The sequence below is a fragment of the Brassica oleracea genome, chromosome C5, assembly GCF_000695525.1.
Source record: "Brassica oleracea var. oleracea cultivar TO1000 chromosome C5, BOL, whole genome shotgun sequence".
In the NCBI taxonomy this organism is placed as follows: Eukaryota; Viridiplantae; Streptophyta; class Magnoliopsida; order Brassicales; family Brassicaceae; genus Brassica; species Brassica oleracea.
Window position 1 is genome coordinate 28,153,832 of NC_027752.1, and position 24,451 is coordinate 28,178,282.

Here is a 24,451-nt window from a genome sequence, read left to right on the forward strand (position 1 = left end):
TACAAAATAGGTACAAATCAGGTATTTTAAAACTGAAAAACTGATTTTACTTATGTTTTGGTTATAAAATAAATAAAAATCAAGTACTTTTAAACCGAAAAACCAATTGGGACCCGAACCCGAAAGTATATTGGGTTGTACCGGTTCTTTGAAGATTTACTAACCCCGACCCGAACCCGATAGAATCCGAACCGGTCCCGAACCGAACTTTCATATAATCCGAATGGGGCTGATTTTGATAAACCCGAAAAAATGAAATCCGATTGGATAAAACCGAAACCCGATTGGGACCCCGAATGCCCAGGCCTAACGGGTATTTATGGGTATTTTAATTATAGATCCGAACCGACCCGAACCCGACCCGAAAAAGGTTATTTTGTTGTATAAGAAGTAGGTTTAGCCGTGGCAACCAACATAAATGAATGAAAAAAAGAGAAAACTTGCAAAAATGGTCACTTTTAAGTAGGAGGCGAGAAAACAGAACCAAACCAAACCAAACCAAACCAAAACATATGTCTAAACCATTTGGTTATAGATTTTATCAACCAAATCGTTCGGTTGGTTTTGTTTAAACCGAACCGAACCAAAAACCGAAATATATTAGTAATTATATTAACTAAATATACTAATAATATTAAGTTTTAAAATATTGAGATATTGGTTCCCATAGTCCTAGATATGATCATAATTAGAGAAGTACCACACATAACTAGAAAATAATTTATATTCCAGTTTTACCCCTATAACCTATAATCTAACTCTTACATAGTGTCTCGAAAATGTCAGTTAAGTGCAGAAAAAGACTTTATCCAGCGAATTAAACTAATCGACATGACCCATCTGTTTTTCTTGAAAATACATGATATTCGGCAAGTAAGCTAACTCAATGATTCAAATTTGATAGCAACTATTTTACTTTTTTGGTAAATAATATTTATATTATTAACTAATTAAAAATATAATATTTTAAATCCTTACTATTAAAACTGTTTGAGACATAATAATAAAGTTTAATGTGTTACAATTATAGATAGCCGATAACTAGTTACCACATACAAATATGATTTATGTTCCAGTGAAAAACAACATGAGAATTATCAGCTAATATATGTTACCGTGTAAAACAAAATATTATATCTATGTTAATATGTGTGTTTCTTTATTATATGTACTACATGACATTTAAGAGCTAATACCCATGTTAATAGCTACTATATCTTTTGAATGATACATCAAATTATTAACAACCTACAATAATGATTATTGCATGCTAACTTTGTTATTTTACTCGTTAATTTAAATTTTAGTAACTAACTTATCTATTACAGGATAAATAATATATTAGATTAATAACTAATGCTAAATTATAAATATTGTTATTATGTTATTGATTTGTTGACGCGCCATAGGTAACGCTTCACTTGCTAATCAAATAAATATCTTAATATATAGTATATAGGGATAATTGCCAAAACGGAACAAAAATTCAGCATGGTTGTCCTTTTGGTATAAAAAAAATTTTGTTTACTTTTTCTCTCTTCTACCCTTTCCAATTCTAAAACTTAATGAAATAAATAGTTTTATGAATAAAAAAATTGAAAAGTAGAAACAATTGATAAAACACCCATATACACAAACATATTTTTTTTTTGGTTAAAAACATGATAAATTAAATTTTAAAATTACGTTCTACTAAAAATAGAATTCATCTTCTACGAAAAATGGGTCAGTAGAAAGTGAATTCTAGGTTATAAAATATTTTCTAAAATTTTGACTTAAAATTATATAAATAAATATATTTTTTAATTAAATTTTTACTTTAATTCGTTTTTAATATTTAAATGCTTTTAGAATGTATCTTTTTATTAATTTGATTAATCATAAGTTAGTTTTGGGATTATGAAAAGATAATACTAAAACGACAACTTAATGATGGTATTATACTAAAAGGACAACCATGTTGAATTTTTATTTTGTTCTGGCAATTTTCCCTACTATATATATTATAAGGTGCCACAAGTATCACTTAACTACACGATGATATTTATGTTCAATTTTAACAAATTTTATATTTTTTGTTTTACATTTGTTAGAGGAAAGAGAAGAAAAATAATAAGAAGAAGAGTGTAAAAGTAAAAATCATGGGAAGAAATATGAAAGAGAAAAGAGAATGTGAAGGGTAAGTGTAAGAAAAAGTAGAGTGTAAAAATATCAGAAGAAAGATAGTGTAAGAAAAAAAAAGTGTAATAGTGTGTAAGATGAAAGAGAGTGTAATAATGTGTAAAAAGAAAGTGAGTGTAAAGAAGGGTATTTTTGAAAATCCAAAGTAAAAATGGTAGAGCAATCTACACATATATCAAATCATGTGTATATTACTAATTTTGATATCAATTATGTATATTCAGCAAATTCTATAATTGGCTCCCATAGTCCTTGGTGTCATCATAATTAGAGAAGTATCCCTCGTGACTAGAAAATAATTTTGATTACAGTTTTACCTATATAACCTATAATCTAACCCTTATATAGTGTCTGGAAACTGTGAGTCAAGTGGAGAGAGAGACCATCAAAACATGACTTTATCCAGAGAATTAAACCAATCAACGGGACTCATCTGTTTCTCTTGAAAATACATGATATAGACGAGTAAACCAACTCAATGATTCAAATTTGATAGCAACTATTTTTCTTTTGTTAAATAATATATATATTATTAACTAATTAAAAATACAATGTTTTAAATCCTTACTATTAAAATTGTTTGAGGCATTCGTTGATAAAAAAAAGAACTGTTAGAGGCATAGTAGTAAAGTTTAACGTGTAACAATGATATATAGCCGATAACTAGTTACCACATACAAATATGATTTATGTTCGAGTAAAAGCAACATGAAAATTATTAGCTAATATATGTTACCTTGTAAAACAAAATATTATATCTATGTTAATATGTATGTTTATTATACGTTCTACATGATATTTAACAGCTAATACATATATTAATAGCTATTATATTTTTAAATGATACATCAATTATTAAAAACTTACCATAACGATTATTGCATGCTAACTTTGTTTTTTACTCGTTAATTTAAACTTTAGTAACTAACTTATCGATTACATGGTAAATATTATATTAGATTACTAACTAATACTAAATTATAAATATTTTTATTATGCTACTGATTTGTTTAACGCGCTACATGTAACAGTTAACTTGCTATTCAAATAAGCATCTTAACATATAGTATATATTGTTAACGTGCCAAAAATATCACTTAACTTACTTAATTACACAATAATATTTATTTTCAATTTTATCAAATTTTAGATTTCTTTTGTTTTACATATTCGGTTAGAGGAAAGAGAAGGAAATAAGAAGAAGAGTGTAAGATAAAAGTTAAAGTCGTGGGAATAAATATGAAAGATGAAAAAGGATGTGAAAGTGTTAGAGGAAAGAGAGTGTAAAAATATAAGAGGAAAAATAGTGTAAGAAGAAAGAGAGTGTAAGAATGTAAAAGATGAAAGAGAGTGTAAGATTTTGTAAGAAGAAAAAGAGTTTAAGAAAGAGTATTTTTAAAAATCCAAAGTAAGAATTGTAGAGCAATCTACACATGTTAAATCATGTGTATATTACTAATTTTGACACCAGTTATGTATATTTAGAAAATTCTCTCTAAAAGATTTAACTATTTAACCTAAACAACTAAACAAAACTTTATATGCTTTACTTCAAAATGAATAGAAGAAACACAATTGGAAATAAAATAAAATACAAAAATATAAATCTCATACATTAACTTCAAAACCAAAAATTACCTATGATACTACAAAATGAGATGATGTAGACGCCTTCTGAGAGCTTTTTCCTAGGCCTTCCAGGCCCTCGTTTTGGGAGTCCCGATGAGAGACTTGGGACGTTATGTTTAGGCTGTGAGGCAGAGGCAAACCATTTCCTTCCAAGTGTGCCTTCCGGTGCATGAATAAATAGACCAGCTGAAACATGTGGAATTACTTCCTTGTGTGGCCTTCCAGGTCGATTCTTGGGTGATTTTGAGAAAGGATGTTTCTTGCAATACATCTTATTATGTCTTGCTTGGACACAATTCCCACAGTGATGTAAATGAAAAAATAATAATATAAATATCATAAATAACAAGAGAAGAAATACAAACAACAAAACAAGCATAACAAGAGAAGATACATACTACTTTTGTTCCTCGTTTTGAATTCTTTGGTGGTTCTCTAGGTTCACCTCTATCTCTCTTTCTGTTTTTACCTGGTGGTCTCACTGGAGGTTTCTTAAACAGAGGTGGATTGATCCACACATTAGTTATTACCTTCCACATGTTCATGCCATTAACTGGTTTTAGAGGATGTGCATAACATATCTCCAGTTTCTCAATGGTGAACCAATTAGATAAGTGTTTTCAGATCTTGGTCAGCATTTTTCTCTAAACGCATGGCTGAGACAATGTGGCAGCAAGGAATGCCACCGATCTTGTACATCCTACAACTACAAAAAATGTCACCTCTCATCTTCACCAAAAACTTATCATTGAAGTACCCAACTTCATAGTCTCCTAATCCACAACTCAAAGGACTGCAATTCTTTGCAAGTTCAATATGTTCTTCGAGTTTTGCAACTGATTTATAAATGTAGTTTGCCCTACACTTATCAGCTTCAGCTCTTTTTTGTGATTGCTCACTGGTTTTGTAATCCTTTCTTCTTATATCTTCAAGCATTTCCACAACCGGTTTTGTTCTTGCTATCCTTATAGCTGCATTGAAAGGCTCCCCTAAGTTGTTCTCAAGAGCATCCGAAGATGAGTATTTTGTGAAAAATGCCCTTGACCACAAACAAGACTGAGAAATCTTCAAATCATCATATGTAGCGACTGAAATCTTCTTCAGTTCTTCCATCTGCCTCTCAAAACGTGCTATGTAGTAAGCATCAGCAGCACCCCAGAACAGATCTTTGAACACAGCCCCACCATATTTCTTTTTTCCAGTTGGTGTACACATGCCGAGCACACATCCTATGCTCAACATATGGAAACACATCTTGAACCGCTAATATAAGACTTTTTTGTTGGTCACTTGCTAGAGTTAAACCATTACCTATCCCTAAGCCTAGGTCCTCGACCAAATGCTCAAAAAAAACATAACAATTTATCTTTATTTTCAACCTCCATAATAATGGCCCATGCGATAGGGAAAGTCTTTTCATTAGGATCTCTTCCACAAGCAATTAATAACATTTCATTCATTCTCCCCTTCAGAAATGTACCATCAATGTGGATAATCTTCCTACAAGCACATTTCCACCCATCTTTAAGCACCTGGAAGCATACATAAAACCTATAGAATCATGTCTGCCTCACCTCACATTCAACTGTAGATCCAGAATTTATGCTTTTCAACTCCTCTACATAGTCAAACAACCTTGCAAATGACTGAGCTTGCTCATCGTCAAACTGCTACAAGCATTTTAGTCTTGTCCTTTCACAAATTGTTTTTGGAACATTAATGTTGCGCCTTTGAAGCTTTTGCTGCAACTGAGTAGTTGAGATATTTGGATTAATTCTGAATTCCTCAATGTAGATATCTACAATCTTACTATTTGTTAGGAAATACACTTTACCCCTGTCATGTGCAATTGTGCTCCTCTTTGTAAGCTCTAACAACAACTCTAGACATTCAAGTGATGCTATTATTAATGGAACATGAGATCCTCCATGGAAATTTCTTTTCTGAACAAATTTCCACAACACGCTTACCATCAAACTTATCAAACTTGATATCCCTCCTCTTCCTCACAGCATATTTCGTTATTGCGGTTTTGAAAACTGTTGCTCCAACATGAATATTGTTGGATTACATCAACGATCGAATCACCACCTTCACTATCACTAACACCAAAAGAATCATCCTGCTCTATCACGCCACCTCTCTCTTCAACCTCAGAATCACTACCATAAGAGTCATTTACCCTATTATCTTCATTAGCACTCTCATTCCCAATATCATTTCATCCTCAACATCATTTAGTGAGCCTTTCATATTAAGACGCCTACTCATATAAGGATCATGTTTGGTGAGTTGGTTTTCTCGCTGGTTATAATGGATCGGGTGCAGGGTTCGATTTGCGCCGGACGCAATATTTTTAGTTTAATGTTTGATATCAAAACGACATAGTTTTGATTTCTGTTAAATAGTAAACAGCTGCCATATCATCAATACACAAGTTGTTTATATTGCGGTTTGACTGGTATTTGGAGGTTTGACATGTGGGTTTATGAGTTTGTGGATTAATTTAAAAAAGAAAACACATTGAAGGTTTTTTGCAGAAAATCCTTGATATAAACATTCTAATAGAAATACATGTATATATTTCATGGTTGCAGTTTTTCATACATCTACATTTTCCACCTTTGACAGTGTAAAGTTAAAGTCATTGTTGTTACTTCGAGCAAGCGTCCTATGCACCTGCAACTGAAAAATATAATATTTCACTTAGCTGGGTAAATAACTAACACCCAGAACTATTGTCAAAAATACTATCCATATTGTAAGAAAATATTGTTCGGCTAATTTTTTATTATGTTTGGGGTACCAAATATATTGTCTAATTAATATATATTGTAGCTGGGATACTAAAACTATTGTGCGGATAACATATATTATATTTACACATCAAACTAATAATATCAAATAACAAAATCAATTACCTTATTGAATCATGTCGCTTATTGTCCCCCAACATTTCACATTATGAGGTTTTGTATGATAGATCTCGCTCGTCAATTTGCACAAGGAAGCTACGGAGGATCATTGTAACGGCTCGCACTCTTAGAACTTAGGAAGAATCATGCGAGGGCTGGTGAAGTAAACAACCTCATGAATCAAAATATCTACAACATCTGGTTCAACTTTTGAATGTTTCAATGCTGGTTTTGCGTGGATTGACAAGAACTGAATTAATGAGAAGGAACGAGGTGCACAATGCACACAGCCGTGTTCATCTTTTTCGCTAATGATCCCACCATCATCTCAGTTAAAATCTTATCGGATATAGAAAGGAAGGAAGAGAATAGATCAAAAGTTTCAATTTTTTTAACATGTGTTTCTCTCTCCATTGTCTATTACTCTCTCTTTTGAACATGCAATAGTCACACACCTTTACATATACCCAATTGTATTTTTCTGCCATTTTATCTTCAAAAGCAAAAATTGTATTTTATCCTCCAATAAAATAAAAAAAAATTCCATTAATTCTTAGACTTTTTTATTTCCTGTTTAAGCTGGAGCATTTTGGTAAAAACAGAGGATCACATATTGAGAAGTTTTAGCATATGAAGACCATTCACATTTGATTGGTTTACTTGAATTCACTAGAAGAATAAAAAAGAAACAGAGGAAGAAAAGAGAGAATGGAAAAAAAACAACAATGGTGAAAAAAGTTTATTTAGTTTTATGTCGTACACTTGTCGTTTAGAAAATCTTAACCAACAAATCAAACTAAATCTCTAATGCCAGCGACAACGTTGTACGTCACCTATGGCACGTAAGACAAATCCTCCATTATACATGGCAATATCGTCATTTTACCAACCTCAATCTCACACGCACCATATGTTTACTGTTTTGATTTTTATTTAATTTCACTGTCTTGCATTGTTTTTTTAAACGAATTAACTATTAACTTTCTTACTCTTCTTAAGATTTTTCATTAATGGTTGTTTTGTCATTTAACATATTCTTATAGTCAAGTCAAATTATGACACTAAACTACTAACATTATTTTTGGGGCATACATATCTTTGGATTCAACTAAATCCATTTTAAAATATATGGGCAACTCCTAGATCTGATTTAATAACAAAGTAGGTCTGAGACGGATCCAAATATCCAGATCTGGATTCAAATATGTCGGATCCGTGGATTTAATATCCGGATTCATGGTTTCTGGATATCCGTCTAAATATAACATTATCCATGGGTATTCGAATCCGGATCCGTAAAAATAATTCAAAAATATTCTTTTAAAATACTAAAATTCTACAAATAATAGACAAGTTAAATATTTATACAAGATTTATAAATATATATAAATATGTGTGTGTTGATAATATTATTAAAAATAATATATAATATTATAAGACTAATTTATGTATAGATATTAATATATCAAATATAAATATTAATATATTTTTAAAATATGGATCCGGATTGGATCTGAACCTAAAAGTTATATTTTCTTTTCGAAGCGAATCCAAAACGTATCTCGGATCAAATCTGAATCCCGGATAATAAGTCTGAGGCCTAAAAAAAGGCCATCTCAAAAAAAAAAAAAAAAAAAAAATTGGTTCGAGCCATGAGTTTGACACTTTTGTGGAAGTCCCATTGGTCCAGTAGTTTGACCAAGGATTCATTAATGCTTCTACACCAGCAAGTTTAGGTTTCGATTCCCAGAGAAAGCGGAATTATGCGAATTAATGGAGAAACAACTTACAAGATATTTGCAGCATGGCACAATGAGTACCGTCAAGGGTGGATCCGATAGGGCGGCTCAGGTGATGCAGTCATACGTTAATCTTCATAAGGTAGGTAGAATTGTCGGCAGTACAATCGTGTGTAATATTTTTCTGAGTTTGTAATAGCATAATATATCCGGTGTTAAAAAAAAAAAATGAAATCGGGTTGGATTACGTAATCAAATTGTGACTAAAACGTGTCATGTCTAGAGAAAAACCTGATTAGAATATCTGTTAAGCTTATCACTATTACCAACGGGCTAGCCTCTAAGTTTAGCCCATTGGCCTACTAAATACTTAATAGGCCCATCTGTTTAGTATGTAATCTCCGACCCACGGAGCGTCTTTGTGACATTCATTCGGGTTCTGCTCGTGAGAGAGAAGAAAACCGATCAATCATGAAGCTCTCTTTCTCTCTCCCTTCCAAATCGAAACCCAAAGTCACAGCCGCCGCCGCCGCCGCCGTCGATGACGGTACAAGCAAAGAGTTCGTCACGGAATTCGATCCTTCGAAAACCCTAGCTGATTCCACTCCCAAACACGTCATCCCTCCGATCGAGAACACATGGAGGCCTCACAAGAAGATGAAGAATCTCGATCTCCCGCTCCAATCCGGCAACACCGGTTCGGGTCTCGAATTCGAAGCCGAGGTTCCTTTAACCGATTCCGAGGAGAACATCACGTACGGTTTGAAGCTGCGTCAGAAAGCAAAGGACGACGAAGAAGAAGATCGGAATCTAGCTCCGATAGAGCAGCTTATGATGCAGAGTTTGAGGAAAGATCTGGAGTCGCTTGCTGATGACCCGACCTTAGAGGACTTCGAGAGCGTTCCTGTGGAGGGTTTTGGAGCTGCGTTGATGGCTGGGTATGGGTGGAAGCCTGGCAAGGGGATTGGTAAGAACGCTAAAGAAGATGTCCAGATTAAGGAGTACAAACGGTGGACTGCTAAGGAAGGTTTAGGTTTCGATCTTGACAAGTCTAAGGTTGTTGTTGATAAGAACAAGGCTAAAGCCAAAGAAAGTGTGAAACTTGATGTTAATGGTGGAGATCTGTTTTTTGTTGGAAAAGAAGTTAGGATCGTTGCTGGTAGAGATATGGGATTAAGGGGTAAGATTGTGGAGAAGCTGGGTAATGATTTGTTTGCTCTGAAGCTCTCTGGAAGTGAAGATGAAGTGAGAGTTGGTTTGAGTGATGTAGCAGATTTGGGTTCCCAGGAAGAAGAAAGGTGTTTAAAGGAGTTGAAACACAAGGAGAAAGGTAAGAAAGCGAGTAAAAGAAGCCGAGGAACAGAGAGTGTGAGTAGAAATGAAGTTCGAGTCACTGAGAAGAAGCATGATAGAGCTGAGAGGAGAGTGAAGAAGCCCTCATGGCTCAGGAGTCATATAAAGGTGAGAATAGTGAGCAAGGATTTTAAAAGTGGGAGGCTGTATCTTAAGAAAGGGAAAGTTGTTGATGTTGTCGGACCAACGACCTGCGATATCATGATGGATGAGACGCAAGAGTTGGTTCAAGGGGTTGATCAGGAGCTGCTGGAGACGGCACTGCCTAGGCGAGGAGGACCGGTTTTGATTCTGTTGGGGAAACATAAGGGCGTCTATGGGAATTTGGTTGAGAAAGATTTGGATAAAGAAACTGGTGTGGTTCGTGACTTAGACAACCACAAGATGCTTGATGTTAGACTTGAACAAGTTGCTGAGTACATGGGCGATATGGATGATGTTGAATACTGAAACTATACACTAAACCTGCTTACTTTCAGGTATTGCAACTACCTCATTTTCTTTCCTTGCAATTCTGCTTATTGGATAGACCAATAGTTTCACATGGCGTTGCTTTTAAACAGAGTAACAATATTGAAATGTTTTTCTCCTATGTGATTCTGCATAAGTTTCTTGAAACCGGGAAGTGTTTTGAATAAGATAGTTATTTTCCATTTTTGATTTGGCGAAGCTGAACTCGGTGTAATTGAGGATTGAATGCCAATAACTCTACCAATATTTTATGTGTGACAGATGAGGTGCAGCTTGCAGATTTACGAGGAACCTCGGTGGAGTTATGCGTTTGTTGAGTTTACAGACAAAATTGACATTGGCTTCAGTGTCTGTCTTCCAGTAATTTGCACTCACTGTACCATTTGTAAGAGTACGTACATGGTATTGCACCATTTTATTCACTACATCTATAAACGTTGGTCTGAATTAAAAGAACTAATCGATGAATTTTACTCGGAAGATGAGCGCACTTTTAGATCAAGTTTATATAAACAAACATGGTGGTATATTTACGTTAGAATTTGCTAGCTTAAGAATAAGTTTTTACTCACTCTCACCATCGATTCTAAACTTTATATACATTTTATACGCTTTATCGGATGGTAATTGGCCTGAACCTGGAGTGACTTATAATACTTGCTGCTTAGGAAACAAAAGAAACCAGTTCTATTGCATTTTTCTTTTCTCTAATTTGACAAAGTTTCCCCCAAATTGTAAGTTTGTACGAGCTGCAAGTTCGTCTTCTGACATTGTGTATCAGCTATAGATTTAGATTTTCACAAACTATTTAAGTACACGTTATCAAGAATGTGATGACAATCACGGTTCATATTGCTTGCTGCTTCTTATCCGACATATCTATATATATTTAAACGGAATGTTAGAGAAAGTGCTCTTCTCTGCCAACTGTGAGACTTTATATACTTCAACAAGACAGTATTGAAGTTGTATCTCAACAAACTAAACAAGAACTTTATTTGGTTCTCGATGTGTTCACATATTCATATACCTGAAAGGTGATAATATGCATGCATGACTTTGGCCTAGAGTAGACCAACACTGTATTTCTCTCCACAACCGCATTTAGCAATGTAAGAAATCTCCTGCAACAAGTGGAAGGTGTTCATGATCGTCACATAGTTATCAATCAAAATCAAGCTTATAAGTATCAATGTAACCTTCAGTTTCTCAGCCTGACTCTGCAGCGAGTGTAGGTACTCTGCCTCTCCAGATTCATCTGACAAGAGAGCTGTGTATTCCTCTTCTAGAATCTTAATATCCAATGACATTAACTCTGGCTGCATTGTTCACGAGTTGAGGAAATAGTATAGTATCAGGTGCACGAAAAAATCATACATAACTGAATATAAAAAGGCAGAGTAGATTTCTCTTGCTGTGAGCAAAAGATCTAAATGATGCACTCATGCAAAATCAAAATGGTAGAAAAGATCCCAGAGAACAATTACCTTGAAATCATTAATCTTGTTCTTCACATTCTCAATTGATAGCTTGATCTGAAATGAAACTTTGTAATTCAGAAAGGTGCTCAAAGATATAAATCATGTAGCATTACCGGACTAGGAAAATAAACTGTAAGTTTATCTCGAGAACCAACAGTAACAAGTTGATAATAACCTTGGAATTTTCCTGGATAACTTCGGATCTCATCTGTTTTGCTTGATCAAGCTTTGCTCTAGCAGAATCTGATAATTCCATCAGGTTTTTCCTTGATTTTTCTTTCTAAAGTATCAAGGACCAACAAAAAAAGTGAGGAGACATCCTTACCTCAGTTACTATGCAAATATTGGAAGTCTATTTTAATGGAATAGGTATGTAAGGATTCATAGGAGAACGAACCTGTCTTTGTTGGCCAGTTTCATTGCTCATATGGGAAACAAACCAGCCCTGGCCAAAATAAGGACGACATAAAGGTTAATGATGTGTTGGTAAACACAATCACAACAAGAGGATGCAAATAAAAAACCTTCTGCTCCTCTAGTTTGGTTTTAGCTTCCTCTGCAGTCTTTATATAGTTAGAACTGCAATTATAAACAATAGAATTGACAGTCGGAAGGTGATTCCAGAACCACAATCCACTTCTAGCGGTAAGGTCTTTTTGAGTTACCGTTTGGATACAAGCTTTGCAGATATACTGTCTCGTTCTTGTAGGATAAGCTCCAGACTCTACGACACAAAATAAACAACAGTTCACTCAGTGCAAGCAGCACACAAAGCGAACAACAGTGTGATAACTTCTAAAGGCATAAGAAGACCTTTTATACTAGTTTCATATTCATGGCTAACGTAAGAGGTCAAGTGTACCTGTGCAAGATTTGCTGAATCAGATTCCATTGACGAAATCTTTCTCTGCTTTCCAAGTATCTGTGAGCACAGTTCGCCTTTAGTCCTCGTCTTCTGATCCGTCTCTTCTTTGAGTCTCTTTGTCTCAGACAATGCTGATATAAAAAGATAAAGAGTATGAATCTGATGAATACAAAGCGCAGATCCAAATTTGAACAAAGGACTGTTACTCTAATTCTCAATAGTTGATCACAACTCAGCCTAATCTGAGCGAAGACATCAATAATAATAAGCTTGAGAAATTCAAAACGAAATTGCTTTCAATTCACCTAAAACTGCTGTGCGATCACATACATTTCAATGGAAACTACTGAATCCGAAAGCGTTGAGAGAGAGAGAGAGAGAGAGAGAGAGAGAGACGAACCATGATCGAGATCTTTCTGCAAGGTATCGATTGTGGTAATCTGCATCTGTTCCTCGACGGAGACCTTCGCCGCGTGATCCTCCACATCTATCCTCAGTCGAATCCATGATAAACAAAGTCAAGTCCACAATCGCCACATCAAATTTCAGCTGGAATCAGGAAAATCATAAGCGAAAAGGAAGATTTATACCAGTCATTTGAGACCGGAGAGTCTTCATACACTGCAGATACTCCTCCATCTCTTCCTTCACTTTCCGATCACAATCCAAACCGTTCGCTTCAGGAACAAACGGAATCTGTAGAGCTTTACGCGAGCCGGCGAGATTTCAAACTATCGGATCAACCCGCTTCAATTTTGAACTTGATAAAGTCCCATTAAAAATTATTTTGACCCGTTTGCCTGAACCCGATACTTGCTCCGTTGTCGAGTATTTATTTTCCGCCTCTTATAAATGGGTTTCTTTTTCAAGATGACACTAACCCATGAATCAAGCATACTTATTACTTAGTGAAACATTAGCATATTGCCCCACAATTTAAGAAATATTTTATATAAAAATAGACCCAGAAATTATTTTTACAAAAATCTTTACTATACTGTTTATAACCATCAAAATTTCAAGATCGTCCCTACATTAACTAAAAGAAAAAAAATTCAATTTGGATAACCAAACTAGCGAGATATTGAATCATGTATAAGTTTGCCAACCGTTTATTTATGCATTCTTGGTATACCTTGAATTGTAAAGTTAATGAAGAAATCCTTACAACCTTTAAATGTTGTCATGTCTATAGTGAAAATTGATTATTATCTTCACCAATTAAGAGCAACCTAAAATAAACACTATTTCTGAAATCTGAAGTGTTCATGCATTTCATTGCCCATTTCAACGCTTTGAATTATGCATGTAGCAGTGATACGGTTTGTCGGATGTTCATAGGCATTACAACATGGTTATCTATGTTTCCCTTACTACAAATTCATTCTTGACCTGAATATTGATCTTGTTACCTCCAAACTTCATCAATATAACACCATCTTATACCTCTTGGAGGTTGTTGACTCCTGCTCTCCGCACCACGATCACTTTGTATGGTCCTTCATATCCAAGATCCAAATTTTCAGTTGATTTATTCGTGGTGTTATCGAGTGACTCAATCCCCTTGCTAGAAGGTTTTGACCTTTTTGTTATATTTGAAGACTATTTATTATTGGCAGCACTAATTTCTTATCTTGGGGACCTCTCTTTGTTCGTCTATTAGATAAAGTTCCAGAGTCATCAACTCTTCATTTTCTTCTTGAGAGAGAGGGCCAGTGGCGGTTGTCGTTACTTGTACCTTACTGAAAGTACTACTTCCATGTTGTAGATCATGGAGTATGATGTTTCACCTGTTGCTATCTTTGTAATATTTGGTACGTGCACATGATTCATGGTAGTTTTTCTACACACTTTCCTTGGCATTCTCCATATGATTTTTGATCATGTTGATTCTCGTTTTGTTGGTGGATTCTGCTTGTCCATTTGATGGAACAGCCCCGAGGGTTTTATCATGAAAAGAGATGAGAATAAGATGTGCTTGTTGAAGAAATCATTGTACGACTTGAAACAATCTCTGAGGCAACGAGATTTGAAATTTGATGGTTTTATGTAGAAGAAGAATTTTTAAAGAAGTATGATTCATGTGTCTACACATAGACGACAATTTACTTTTTACTTTATGTAGACGACATGCTTATAGCTTCTAGAAACAAAAAGGTGAATAAAGCTCTAATAGACAGTCTTAGTGGTGAATTCAAGATGAAAGACTTTCATGATTTTGGGTAAGGACATTATCTGTGACAGAGAAAAAGAGACATTGATACTGTCACATCATAAGTACTTGTAAAAGGTTTTATGAACTATTGGAATGTTTTAGCCAAAGTTAATGATTACTCCCACTGCTTGGCATTTCAAACTGTATAGTCTACATCATAATGAAAGGGCAAAGAGTTTAAGACATGAAGGATATCTCTTTGCAAGTGTCGTTGGTAACTTAATATATGCTTTGGTTGGTATCGTCTAGATTTAGGATTTGCCGTTGGTTTGATCAGCAAATTCATGTCACATCTTAGTACAGAGCATTGGGAAGCAGCTAAATGGGTTCTAAGATATGTTAAATGAGCTTATGACATTCAAGAAAAATGGTCAGAATTAAGCGTTGAGGGGTTTTAGGATTCATATTAAGCAACAGACTTGGATAAAAAAGATCAGTTTCAGAAATTGTCTTCAAGGTTGGAGAAAACATCATGTCGTACATAGCTCTAACTTTGGTTGTGAAAGAAGCTATTTGGCTAACGGGTTTCTGCACAACATTAAGATTTGAGCAGAAGCAGTGTAAGGGTACACTGCGATTCTCAAAATGCAGCTGCATTATCTGAAACCACAGTTCATCACGAAAGGACTAAACACATGAACACATAGTTTCATTTCATCTAATACATCATAACTAAAGGATAAGTTACTCTATCTAAAATACATACCTCTAAGAATCATGTAAATTTCTTTACTAAAACATTGCATGCTTCTCAGTTCCAGTTGTGATGCGATAGTCTCAAGTCACAACATCGTGTGAAGAAGAATCCATGTAATTTCATGTTTTTGACCCTCGGATACAAAGTTGAAATTATTGAGTTAGTTTATATGGTTGATATACGGTACATATATAAGTGCATGAAAAGTAATGAAAAGGTGGAGTTATGGGAGAAGATCACAGCGGTCGTGGTAGTGATGCTTCGTGGGTATCAAAAAGGTCGAACTAAGTTTGAGATGGTAAAGAAAGTTTAATCGGTCAAAAATTTACAAGGATCACTAGATCTACTAACTGAGAAACAAGAAATGGTAGATATTGGTTATAGTAACAATGAGCGATAAGTTAAAGGGAAGACATGCATGCAATGAAGAAGGTCAGATTTCAGAATAAAGTTACATGAAGTAGACATGCAGAGATGTGTTGTACAGGTGGAGCTCGCGTTGAGTGGATCCGATAAAGTGAACATGCAAAACAAAACAGAAAAGGTGAGTTTCATTCTCAGATAAAAGAACTCAGACTCGATCTAAGCTCAAAAGGTGAAAACGAAGAGAAAAACTTCACCATAAAGAGAGTCGAGTAGTCACGAGGATGTATAAATGGTGATAGGTGCAGAAGATTGGAGAAGATGGAGATTATGTTGATGTTTATCAATGGAGCTTTGTAGAGAGAAAGGAGAGCAAAGATACATTACATAGATGAAGCTAAAATATCAACATAAATTTTTGTTTTTTATATATTTTTTAAAGGGAAATTGGAGCCTATGACCACAAAAAAAACCGTAATGAATCTTCTAGCTATTTACCCTAACGATTCTATACACGCTGCTACATATATATAAAAATACTGTAATACCCCTAAAACTCAACCGGCACAACCTGCTACAAAAATTAATTAAATATCTTAATTATTCACAGCACAAAAGTCATTCGTGTCTTACCCTTGTTCACATCTTCCTCTTTTCATTTATCTGGTAATTTTGTTGCAGTCGAACAGTTTCCGGCACCGCTTTCCTCCAACGACTCAACATCTTTTCCATCTCCTGCCTCCTCCCTTTTCAATCGTGTTCGGCGTCAGGGTTCTGCGTTACGGTTTCAGCAGCGGTTAGTAACATACCCTTTCAACCCAACTTCACAAACTCGATTTTTTCTCAGATCTCTCAACCTCCCGTAAGTTCTCCTTCTTTTTCGTAGATTCTCTCCACCGTCTCCTCATCTGTGCTTATTTTCTTTCAAGTTGGGGCTCTTCTCAGAATTAGGGTGTTATACTTTTTAAGTCTGTACCATCGTCCGCGTAAATCCCATCGTTCCCGATACATAATTAGTCTCTTTCACTTTCCAATTTGTTTTAGGGTCTCAAGTTTCCGATACATTACAGATCATTAGGGAAAATACATAGTAAATAGTATAGTAATATAATTTGTTATATGGAATAACATCTGTAATACAACTTGCCTGCGTGAGATCTCCTACGCCAACTTTATTTGAGATGGAACAGAAAAACTATATGTTCAAACTATTCTATTTGAGATGGAATCTATTGACAACTTATTCTACTTGAGATAGAAACTAATTATTTGTAACGTATGCGCTACCATTTTTCATCAACAATACTGTTTGTAATATAAAAGGTTATTTTCTATATAAAATAGAATGAATTACTCTGTCATAACCATGTTTCCTTCTTACTTTGTTCTTTAGGTTTGGCATGGACGATTTAGGCCTTCCTAGAAGACTGTTTGGGACAGGTTTTGAACCCACTGGAAAGACAGATTAACAACTATTTCAACCTCCGTTGGATTGAGGTGATCAAGAATGCATTAGAGGGTTTAATCTTGTTCATTGTTATTTCATGTTCTCTTGATATGAGTTTTGTATCAGTGTATATATATTTTTTATATTAGTGTGTATATGATTTTGCATAGATAAATAATATATTGAACTTAAATGGAATAAAATTTATTATGACATCAAATAAAACAAAATACAATGTGATGTTGAATGAGAATGATATTCATATGATGTTGTCTCTTCCACCTATTTTCTTTAATGTCGTCAGTCTTCATTTCCTTCGCTACAATCAATCTGAATTTGGTGTAAGCATTACTTCCTTCCCTGCAATTATAGACAATTCAACATTTGAACAATATGTGTTGTGTTATATCGTTTGTCACATTTCTATTCTATATTCTCATGTAGAATTGGAAATGCATCTTACTGGTATTTCGATTTGGGTTTAGTTTATAAAAGATTGGGGTTGACATTGAATTAGAGTTTATATTTGGGTTAGGGTTTAGTGACTAGAGTTTAGGGTTTAGTATTAGTAGGTGAGGGAGTATGGTTTGGGTCACCATTAATTTTTTTCATGCAATTATAGACATTTCATAATTTCTCCAACATGTGCTATGTCATTTATTTTGTTCCATTCTATTTGGATTTAGGGTTTATATTTGGGTGAAGATTTAGTGATTAGAGTTTAACGTTTAGTATTTAGAAGGCAAAAATGTATGGTTGGAATCATCATTAACTTTTTTTATGCAATTATAAACATTTTATAATTTCACCAATATAGACTATGTTATTTATTTTGTTCCATTCTATTTGGAATTCATGTTTATATTTGGGTTTATGGTTTATATTAGGGTTTAGGGTTTAGTGATTATAATTTAAGGTTTAGTATTTTGAAAGTGAGAGGGTATATGGTTGGGGACTTGGGGTCATCATTAACTTCTTTCTTGCAATCATAGATATTTCATAATTTCACCAATATATACTATGTTATTTATTTTGTTATATTCTATTTGGGTTAAAGTTTATATTTGAATTTAGAGTTTATATTTAGGTAAGGGTTTAGTTTCCATGTTATTTGGTTCACCTATTCTATTTCGTCATTATGAGTAGCAATGTTAAGGAATTGGTTTCTCTGTTACGTTCCCATAAGTTGTAATACGTGTACACTTAGTATTACTTCATTTTTCTTCGTAATATCACTATCATACGTGATAATTACAGCTGGCTTCTCCCTGCATATATGTATGTGCGTGTTTATATTTGACACAAAAGCACCACGTCGCCTATTTTAACTATTGTAACTGGTAACTTGTAACTTAAAAGGACATAACCGACTAAAAGGTGAGCAAAAAGACAGACACTGAATTATGTCAAAATCAGTGTTAGTTACCTAATTTGTCTCTGAAAAATGGCTATTACGCTAATAAACCCTTTTTAAAAATACATATAATTAACGCCAAAATAAAATAAAAAAAAGTCTTGTATCATGTATGTGTCTCCACTTGGTTGCAAAGCAACATTTATTAAAGAACTGAAGTTAACAACTTCCTGATTTTAACGCCAACAATAGAATATGCGGACAATTGATGTTTTGTTTTTTATTGTTTTTTCAAACTTTTTTACATGTCAGTATTTGATTCGTCGGACAATTTGCGCTTTAGTATATAAAAGATGTACTATCTAATTTTTCTCGTAAACAACAATCGATGCTAATTCAATCTTAACAAAAATCAAATAAAATATTGAAGAAGAAACATACACTTGCCCTCTACTAAAAGCTAAGGAAAATTGCCAAAAATATCAGATTCATAATATCGCTTTCATGTTTACACTAATCATTGTTACTATCACTTTTAAAAATACATTTATAACTTTAGGATTAACTAATCTAGACGTAGGGTTTATAGTTGAGGGGTGAGGTATAATTTTTGGAACGTGAAATTTAGGATTCTATTAAATATATAAATAAAAAAAAATTTTAAAATTATTTTTTTAAAGAAATAGTTTCAAAAATATTTTTGTGATCTTCAAAAAAAAAAATTGAAAAACAAAAATTCGAAAGAAAGTTAAAAAAAAATTATAAACAAGTTCGAATTTGAAAAAATATAATTCGAAAACATAAAAAAAATATTTTATTATTTTATATTCATTCATTTATATTTATTTATTTAAATAATTATTTATTATATATATAGAAAACAAAAGTGTAAGAGTTTTTTGCCTCATAATGAAGAAGATGTTATTGAAAATGTGTCTTTGAGAGTCTAACTGGTGTAACCGCATCGGTTGCGGGTGGTTGCCGTTCTAAACGTTATTAAGAGATTTGTACTACTGGTACAACGGTTAAATATTAATGCGTTTACGGGATTCTTATGATTCACTAACTACCAAATGGGTAAATAATAAATTAACTACCAAATGCACCAATGAGAAGCTTCAACAGATCCCGTCATGGACTGCATTGATCTTTGGCTTAACTTCACATTCCACTTGCCCTCTCTGCCGTCTCACTCTTATCCCGAGCCATTCCCATCAAACCCAAGAAGAAGATCTTCCTGTTCCGAATCTTAGGACCCCTAGTCAACCTGAAACTCATCCAGAAGACCACGGATATGATGGCCAATGTAATCCGAATGCGACTGACTGATTGGGGCATCAAGTGATTGTTGTAATTGTAGACTTGGTTAAAGATAGTGTTCAGTCCTTGATGTACCTGTAAAGTTTGTAACTTGTAACATTAGTGCATTAGAGCTTGATTCATAGAAGCAAAGTGGCATCCTTTTCCAGAGAAACTTGACTTATGATCATCCTCTATGTTTGTTTGCTTGCGAGCTGAAACGGAGTATTATTCAAAAAATGGTTTGATCTTAGCCATGCTGTATTGGCTTTAGATAAAGCAATAACAAAGAGAAGAAAAAACAGAAGGGAGGCTTGAAATCAGATAAGCAATCTCCGATTTACTTTCTTTGGTCTTGAAAGAAAGCAGAGCTTGGATTGCCATTGCTGATGAGGTTTTCAAGAGCTGTAGGGTTCTTGAGTTTCTGGAGAATCTAAGAGATGAGTTAAAGAAAGCATGTAAGAAGAATCCAAGTGGAAGTTTCTTTGGGTGTATCAATTTTAGCAATGTTCAAGACCACCTTCATTAGAGTGTGTTGCTGAGAATAATCATCTCATTTGTCATCACCTTCCATTGGACAAAGTGAAAGCCCCGCTTTTGGGAAGATCCAACAAGAAAGGGAAAGATGATGTGAACACACTAAAGAGGCATTGAGTTAAGAGGAACAACACAAGTCTACTGATACAGGAAACGTTACTGAATATTAGAATGCGTCATGTGCAGCAACGTAGGTTCCAAGTAAAGGACGATCCAGTGGTTCTCAGAGCATTGAAAGGAAGTGGCGGCTTCAAGTGCAGATTGTTTTCGTCATTGATGCAAGCTATTTGCTTAGCTCTACTTGGCGTTCGGTTGGATATTTTGTCAAGGCATTGAGGTTCTTGATTAACAAGCCTCTTCTCCTCTTCCGCAAAACCATCTTCCATATTCAAGTTCTACTTTCACTTTCATATGACATATAGATCTACTCTTTCACGTTCCTTTGTTTTTTATTCTTCTGAAATTCTGTTTTAGAGACTGCATTGTTGATTTTGAGAATAAGGTATGAAGCTCGAGCTTCTACCTTTGTTTGTGCATGTATGATATGATGATTGTGTTTGTATGATTTAATGATCCGTGGAAGAAGTTATTGCGTTAGTGTACATAAAGAAACCAATTTGATACAGAGTAAGAGAGACACCTTTGTTCAGTCAATATTATTCACTATTATGCATTATATCAGAACTGTATTCTCTGTTCTGAGCTGTTTCTGATTACTCACTTTCGATTCAGACAACTACACAGATCTAATTTGGTTACAACATACAGAATAGTAAATGCCTCTCAATCAAGATGATGAATAATATGATGAAGATACATTGTCACAAGTCATAAGAGAGGATTATATCATATCATAGTGAAATAGTGCAATCACACACATTTCATTTTCCATCCACCGTGGATAGAAAATGAAGGTTTTGTTTTCTTACATAGAATCAGAACCACACGCTTACAAGATAAACAGCAAATACATTAAAGAGTCTGTAGAGTTTGCTTTTTTTTTTTGTCTTGAAGAAACAGAGGAAAGAGTAAAAGAGAGATAAGGAGGTGATAAGTACCTCTCACCTGAATCCTAACCATGGTTGGCTGTGAACTGGTTTAGTTGATGTTTAAGAGAAGAACCTAAAGGGAACCAAAATATCTCCCCAAGAGGCAAAAAAAAAAAAAAAATGCAAATGCAATGACCCCACATTCCATCAGTGGAGGTTGGTTGAAACTATGATGAGCAATCTAAATTTTTAAAAATGATCGTAATCAAAAAGTTAGTTTCAAGTGTGGCTATAACTCCAAAGCTAAGCCACCGAGAATATACATGACTGAGTTCACAAACAACATTACTTCCTTTCTCCTCAAAAGGAAGTTTAGGTGTCTTTCTTTTCTGTCCTTGTTCTAGCTACATAGTCCTAGATCTAATCATCCTAAAAGACTACAACATTAAAATTGGATACTGCGTGAAGTAGTGTGCACACCAACACAAACTACTTCAAACACTTCCAGGTGGTGGCAATTCATTTCCCGGGAAATCCTTATTTCCTTTCTTATTGATCAGCCAATCCTAAGGTTTTCTACAAAAAATGCTTTGCCTTTCAGGGGCACTATGCAAGACATGGTAACTCTTACTTAAGTTTATACTTCTTGTACAAGCTGTTCTGAACGAAACCTTTTTGTTCAGAAGCGCGTGATGCAATGCGAAAAGATGAGTAATGTGACTATGGTCCAAGTTAAAACCCCTATGTGAGACTTAACTGGAACTTGCAAAGATGCCCACACTCCAAATGTATGGGCTCTTGCCTAAAGGGAAAAGGGCAACCATGGTTAGGCCACAGGTCTTGTGGAGATGAAACTAGTAAACCATGAGCCTTGGCGGTCAAGCCTGTGGAACTGCAAAGCACACTGCTGAGATCATCAGCACCTCTGGTTTTCAAAATTGTTTACAAACGAAATGAAGACAGATAAAAGATACACAAACCTGATGGAATGACTGGTGAAGGTGCAAGAGACACTGGAGAACCATTGTGGTGTGGGTAGTTTCCCCCAGTGGAATAGTGAAACATGTGGTTGGGGTAGTGGAGAGGAGCATAACCAGTGACGGGTCCATTTCCTTCAGCAAACTGGAGATATGGGTAGTACGCTGCTGCTGCTGCTGCTGCTGCTGCTGCGACACCAGTCATTGGTCCGGTGCTATACATCGGATGCTGAGCAGTTGCCCCTCCATAAACATTGTAGTAGCTCTGTTATAAACAGAAACCCAATAAGTTTTATGAGATACGAGGGAGAGTAGAGAAAATACTCAATACTTATTATAGAATTAGATGGAGAAAAACAAAATATACATACCGTGGGGTAGTTGTAGTCCATTGAGTACGAAGAGAACCTATGAAGTTTAAACAGAGGATTATAAGTCTGTTTAGAGAGATGAGGTAAGAGATTAAAGGTGGAGTACCCATAAGGATTAGTGTAAGGAAGTGTGTAGTGAGAGAATGGAATTGGGGAAGGAAGAGCAGCTGCAGTCCCAAAGTGTGTCTTGAAAGGGCTTGTTACCTTCACGCCTCTGCCTCCTCCTACGTGTCCTGCCAAACACACAACACCATGAGAACGTCCTTCTCTTAACATTTGCTTTATGCAAAAACAAAAACATGACATTATTTAACAAAATTCATGCAAAGCATTATGTTTTTAGGGTATAAGGATTTAAGGAGACTGTTACTAGTAAAGGGCATGAAAATGGCTTTTCAATCAACTTAGGGATCAATATGAAGCATATACCCTCCAGACAATGAAGTAACACATTTATCTTTGTCCTAGAAGTTTTAAGATAACATCCAAAATATATATAGCGAGGTGATTCACAACATACAGTTACCGCTTTTCTCTTTAGTAAAGACAAGATCCTATATACTCATAGTATTCTTGTTAGGGTTTTCCAAAGATCAATCAAAACATAAAGAAAGCTATAGATACCGTGAATTGGAGAAGAAGGTTTAGATCTCTGAACACCAAAAGCCGCGAGATTGCAATTTGCTCTCCTCCCGTCAATGACAGGAGCTGGATCTATGCATGCCTTCTGAGCTGCTTCTGGATCACAAAAAGTCACCTTAAAAAAAAAAAAACAGAAACCATGAGCTTTAAAGCCAAGAATCTCCGAGTAAACAACAATACGAGAAGAAACACTTACAAAGCCGTAGCCTTTGGATCTGCCGCTGGACTTATCAGTGATCACGACAGCTTCAACAATGTCCCCAAACTGTTCGAAGTAGTTCCTGAGAGAGACTTTGTTGGTTTCCCATGCTAACCCTCCAACGAACACCTTTGTAAATGTCGTGTCTTCCATTACTTGTTGCGATATCTGAAACAAGAAAATTCAACGATGTTGGCGAAAGAAAGCTGCCGACTTTGGGAACAGAAGCAGAAACGGTTGTTGAGAGGAGAGAGAGAGAGAAAAGAACAGAGGAGGAGGAGGGAAGAGTATTCAAGGAAAAGTCAGGATAATAAAAGTGGAAAAAGGAAAGAGAGTTGGGGGACACACTCATTCAATTATTTATCTTCGCTTTTCGCAAGTATCAATGACATTTTATTTGTACGCTCACTGTGCATGTACACTTTTTGTTTGGTCGGATACACTCTGTAAATAGATTTGCGTTTGCATAAATATTATAATTCACATCCTTTATATATTAATTAAAAAATATTATAACATTGTTTTCTAACCACGTATCACCACGTGAATGAAATTCAGATTTTTTTTTAAAAAATGTTGGTATATCTTAACTTATATTTTTTTTATTATTAAACTAACTACAAAATTGATAAATAGTGTACAAAAGAATATTCACGCATTTTCCATAAATAAAAGCTACATAATTTTCTAATATGATTAACGTATATATGATAATCAATGATTATGA

At 34.7% G+C, this 24,451-nt stretch overlaps 3 protein-coding genes across 5 annotated transcripts; 1 reads left to right on the forward strand and 2 right to left on the reverse strand.

The window, feature by feature from the left end:
* Positions 1-8,880: 8,880 nt before the first annotated feature.
* LOC106295679 (protein MOS2) lies at positions 8,881-10,768 on the forward strand. Its single transcript, XM_013731649.1, has 2 exons — positions 8,881-10,296; positions 10,550-10,768. Exon 1 carries the CDS (start codon positions 8,936-8,938, stop codon positions 10,265-10,267), a length of 1,332 nt encoding a protein of 443 aa, XP_013587103.1. The 5' UTR covers positions 8,881-8,935; the 3' UTR covers positions 10,268-10,296; positions 10,550-10,768.
* Positions 10,769-10,858: 90 nt separating this feature from the next.
* On the reverse strand, positions 10,859-13,476 carry LOC106295680. Its single transcript, XM_013731650.1, has 10 exons — positions 13,225-13,476; positions 13,035-13,121; positions 12,632-12,765; positions 12,435-12,493; positions 12,294-12,348; positions 12,167-12,214; positions 11,945-12,049; positions 11,776-11,823; positions 11,488-11,607; positions 10,859-11,412 (listed from the first exon to the last, which is right to left on the reverse strand). The coding sequence occupies exons 1-10, from the start codon at positions 13,271-13,273 to the stop codon at positions 11,353-11,355; spliced, it is 765 nt and encodes a 254-aa protein (XP_013587104.1). The 5' UTR covers positions 13,274-13,476; the 3' UTR covers positions 10,859-11,352.
* Positions 13,477-21,372: 7,896 nt separating this feature from the next.
* On the reverse strand, positions 21,373-24,044 carry LOC106343127 (RNA-binding protein 24). Of its 3 annotated transcripts, none has more exons than XM_013782264.1 (6): positions 23,722-24,038; positions 23,508-23,640; positions 22,990-23,116; positions 22,884-22,920; positions 22,516-22,777; positions 21,373-22,439 (listed from the first exon to the last, which is right to left on the reverse strand). In XM_013782264.1, the coding sequence occupies exons 1-6, from the start codon at positions 23,875-23,877 to the stop codon at positions 22,414-22,416; spliced, it is 741 nt and encodes a 246-aa protein (XP_013637718.1). In that variant the 5' UTR covers positions 23,878-24,038; the 3' UTR covers positions 21,373-22,413. The 3 variants fall into 3 exon arrangements, with proteins under 3 accessions (XP_013637718.1, XP_013637717.1, XP_013637719.1); XM_013782265.1 differs by having other exon boundaries at positions 22,232-22,427; positions 23,722-24,040; XM_013782263.1 differs by having other exon boundaries at positions 22,884-23,116; positions 23,722-24,044.
* Positions 24,045-24,451: the final 407 nt, after the last annotated feature.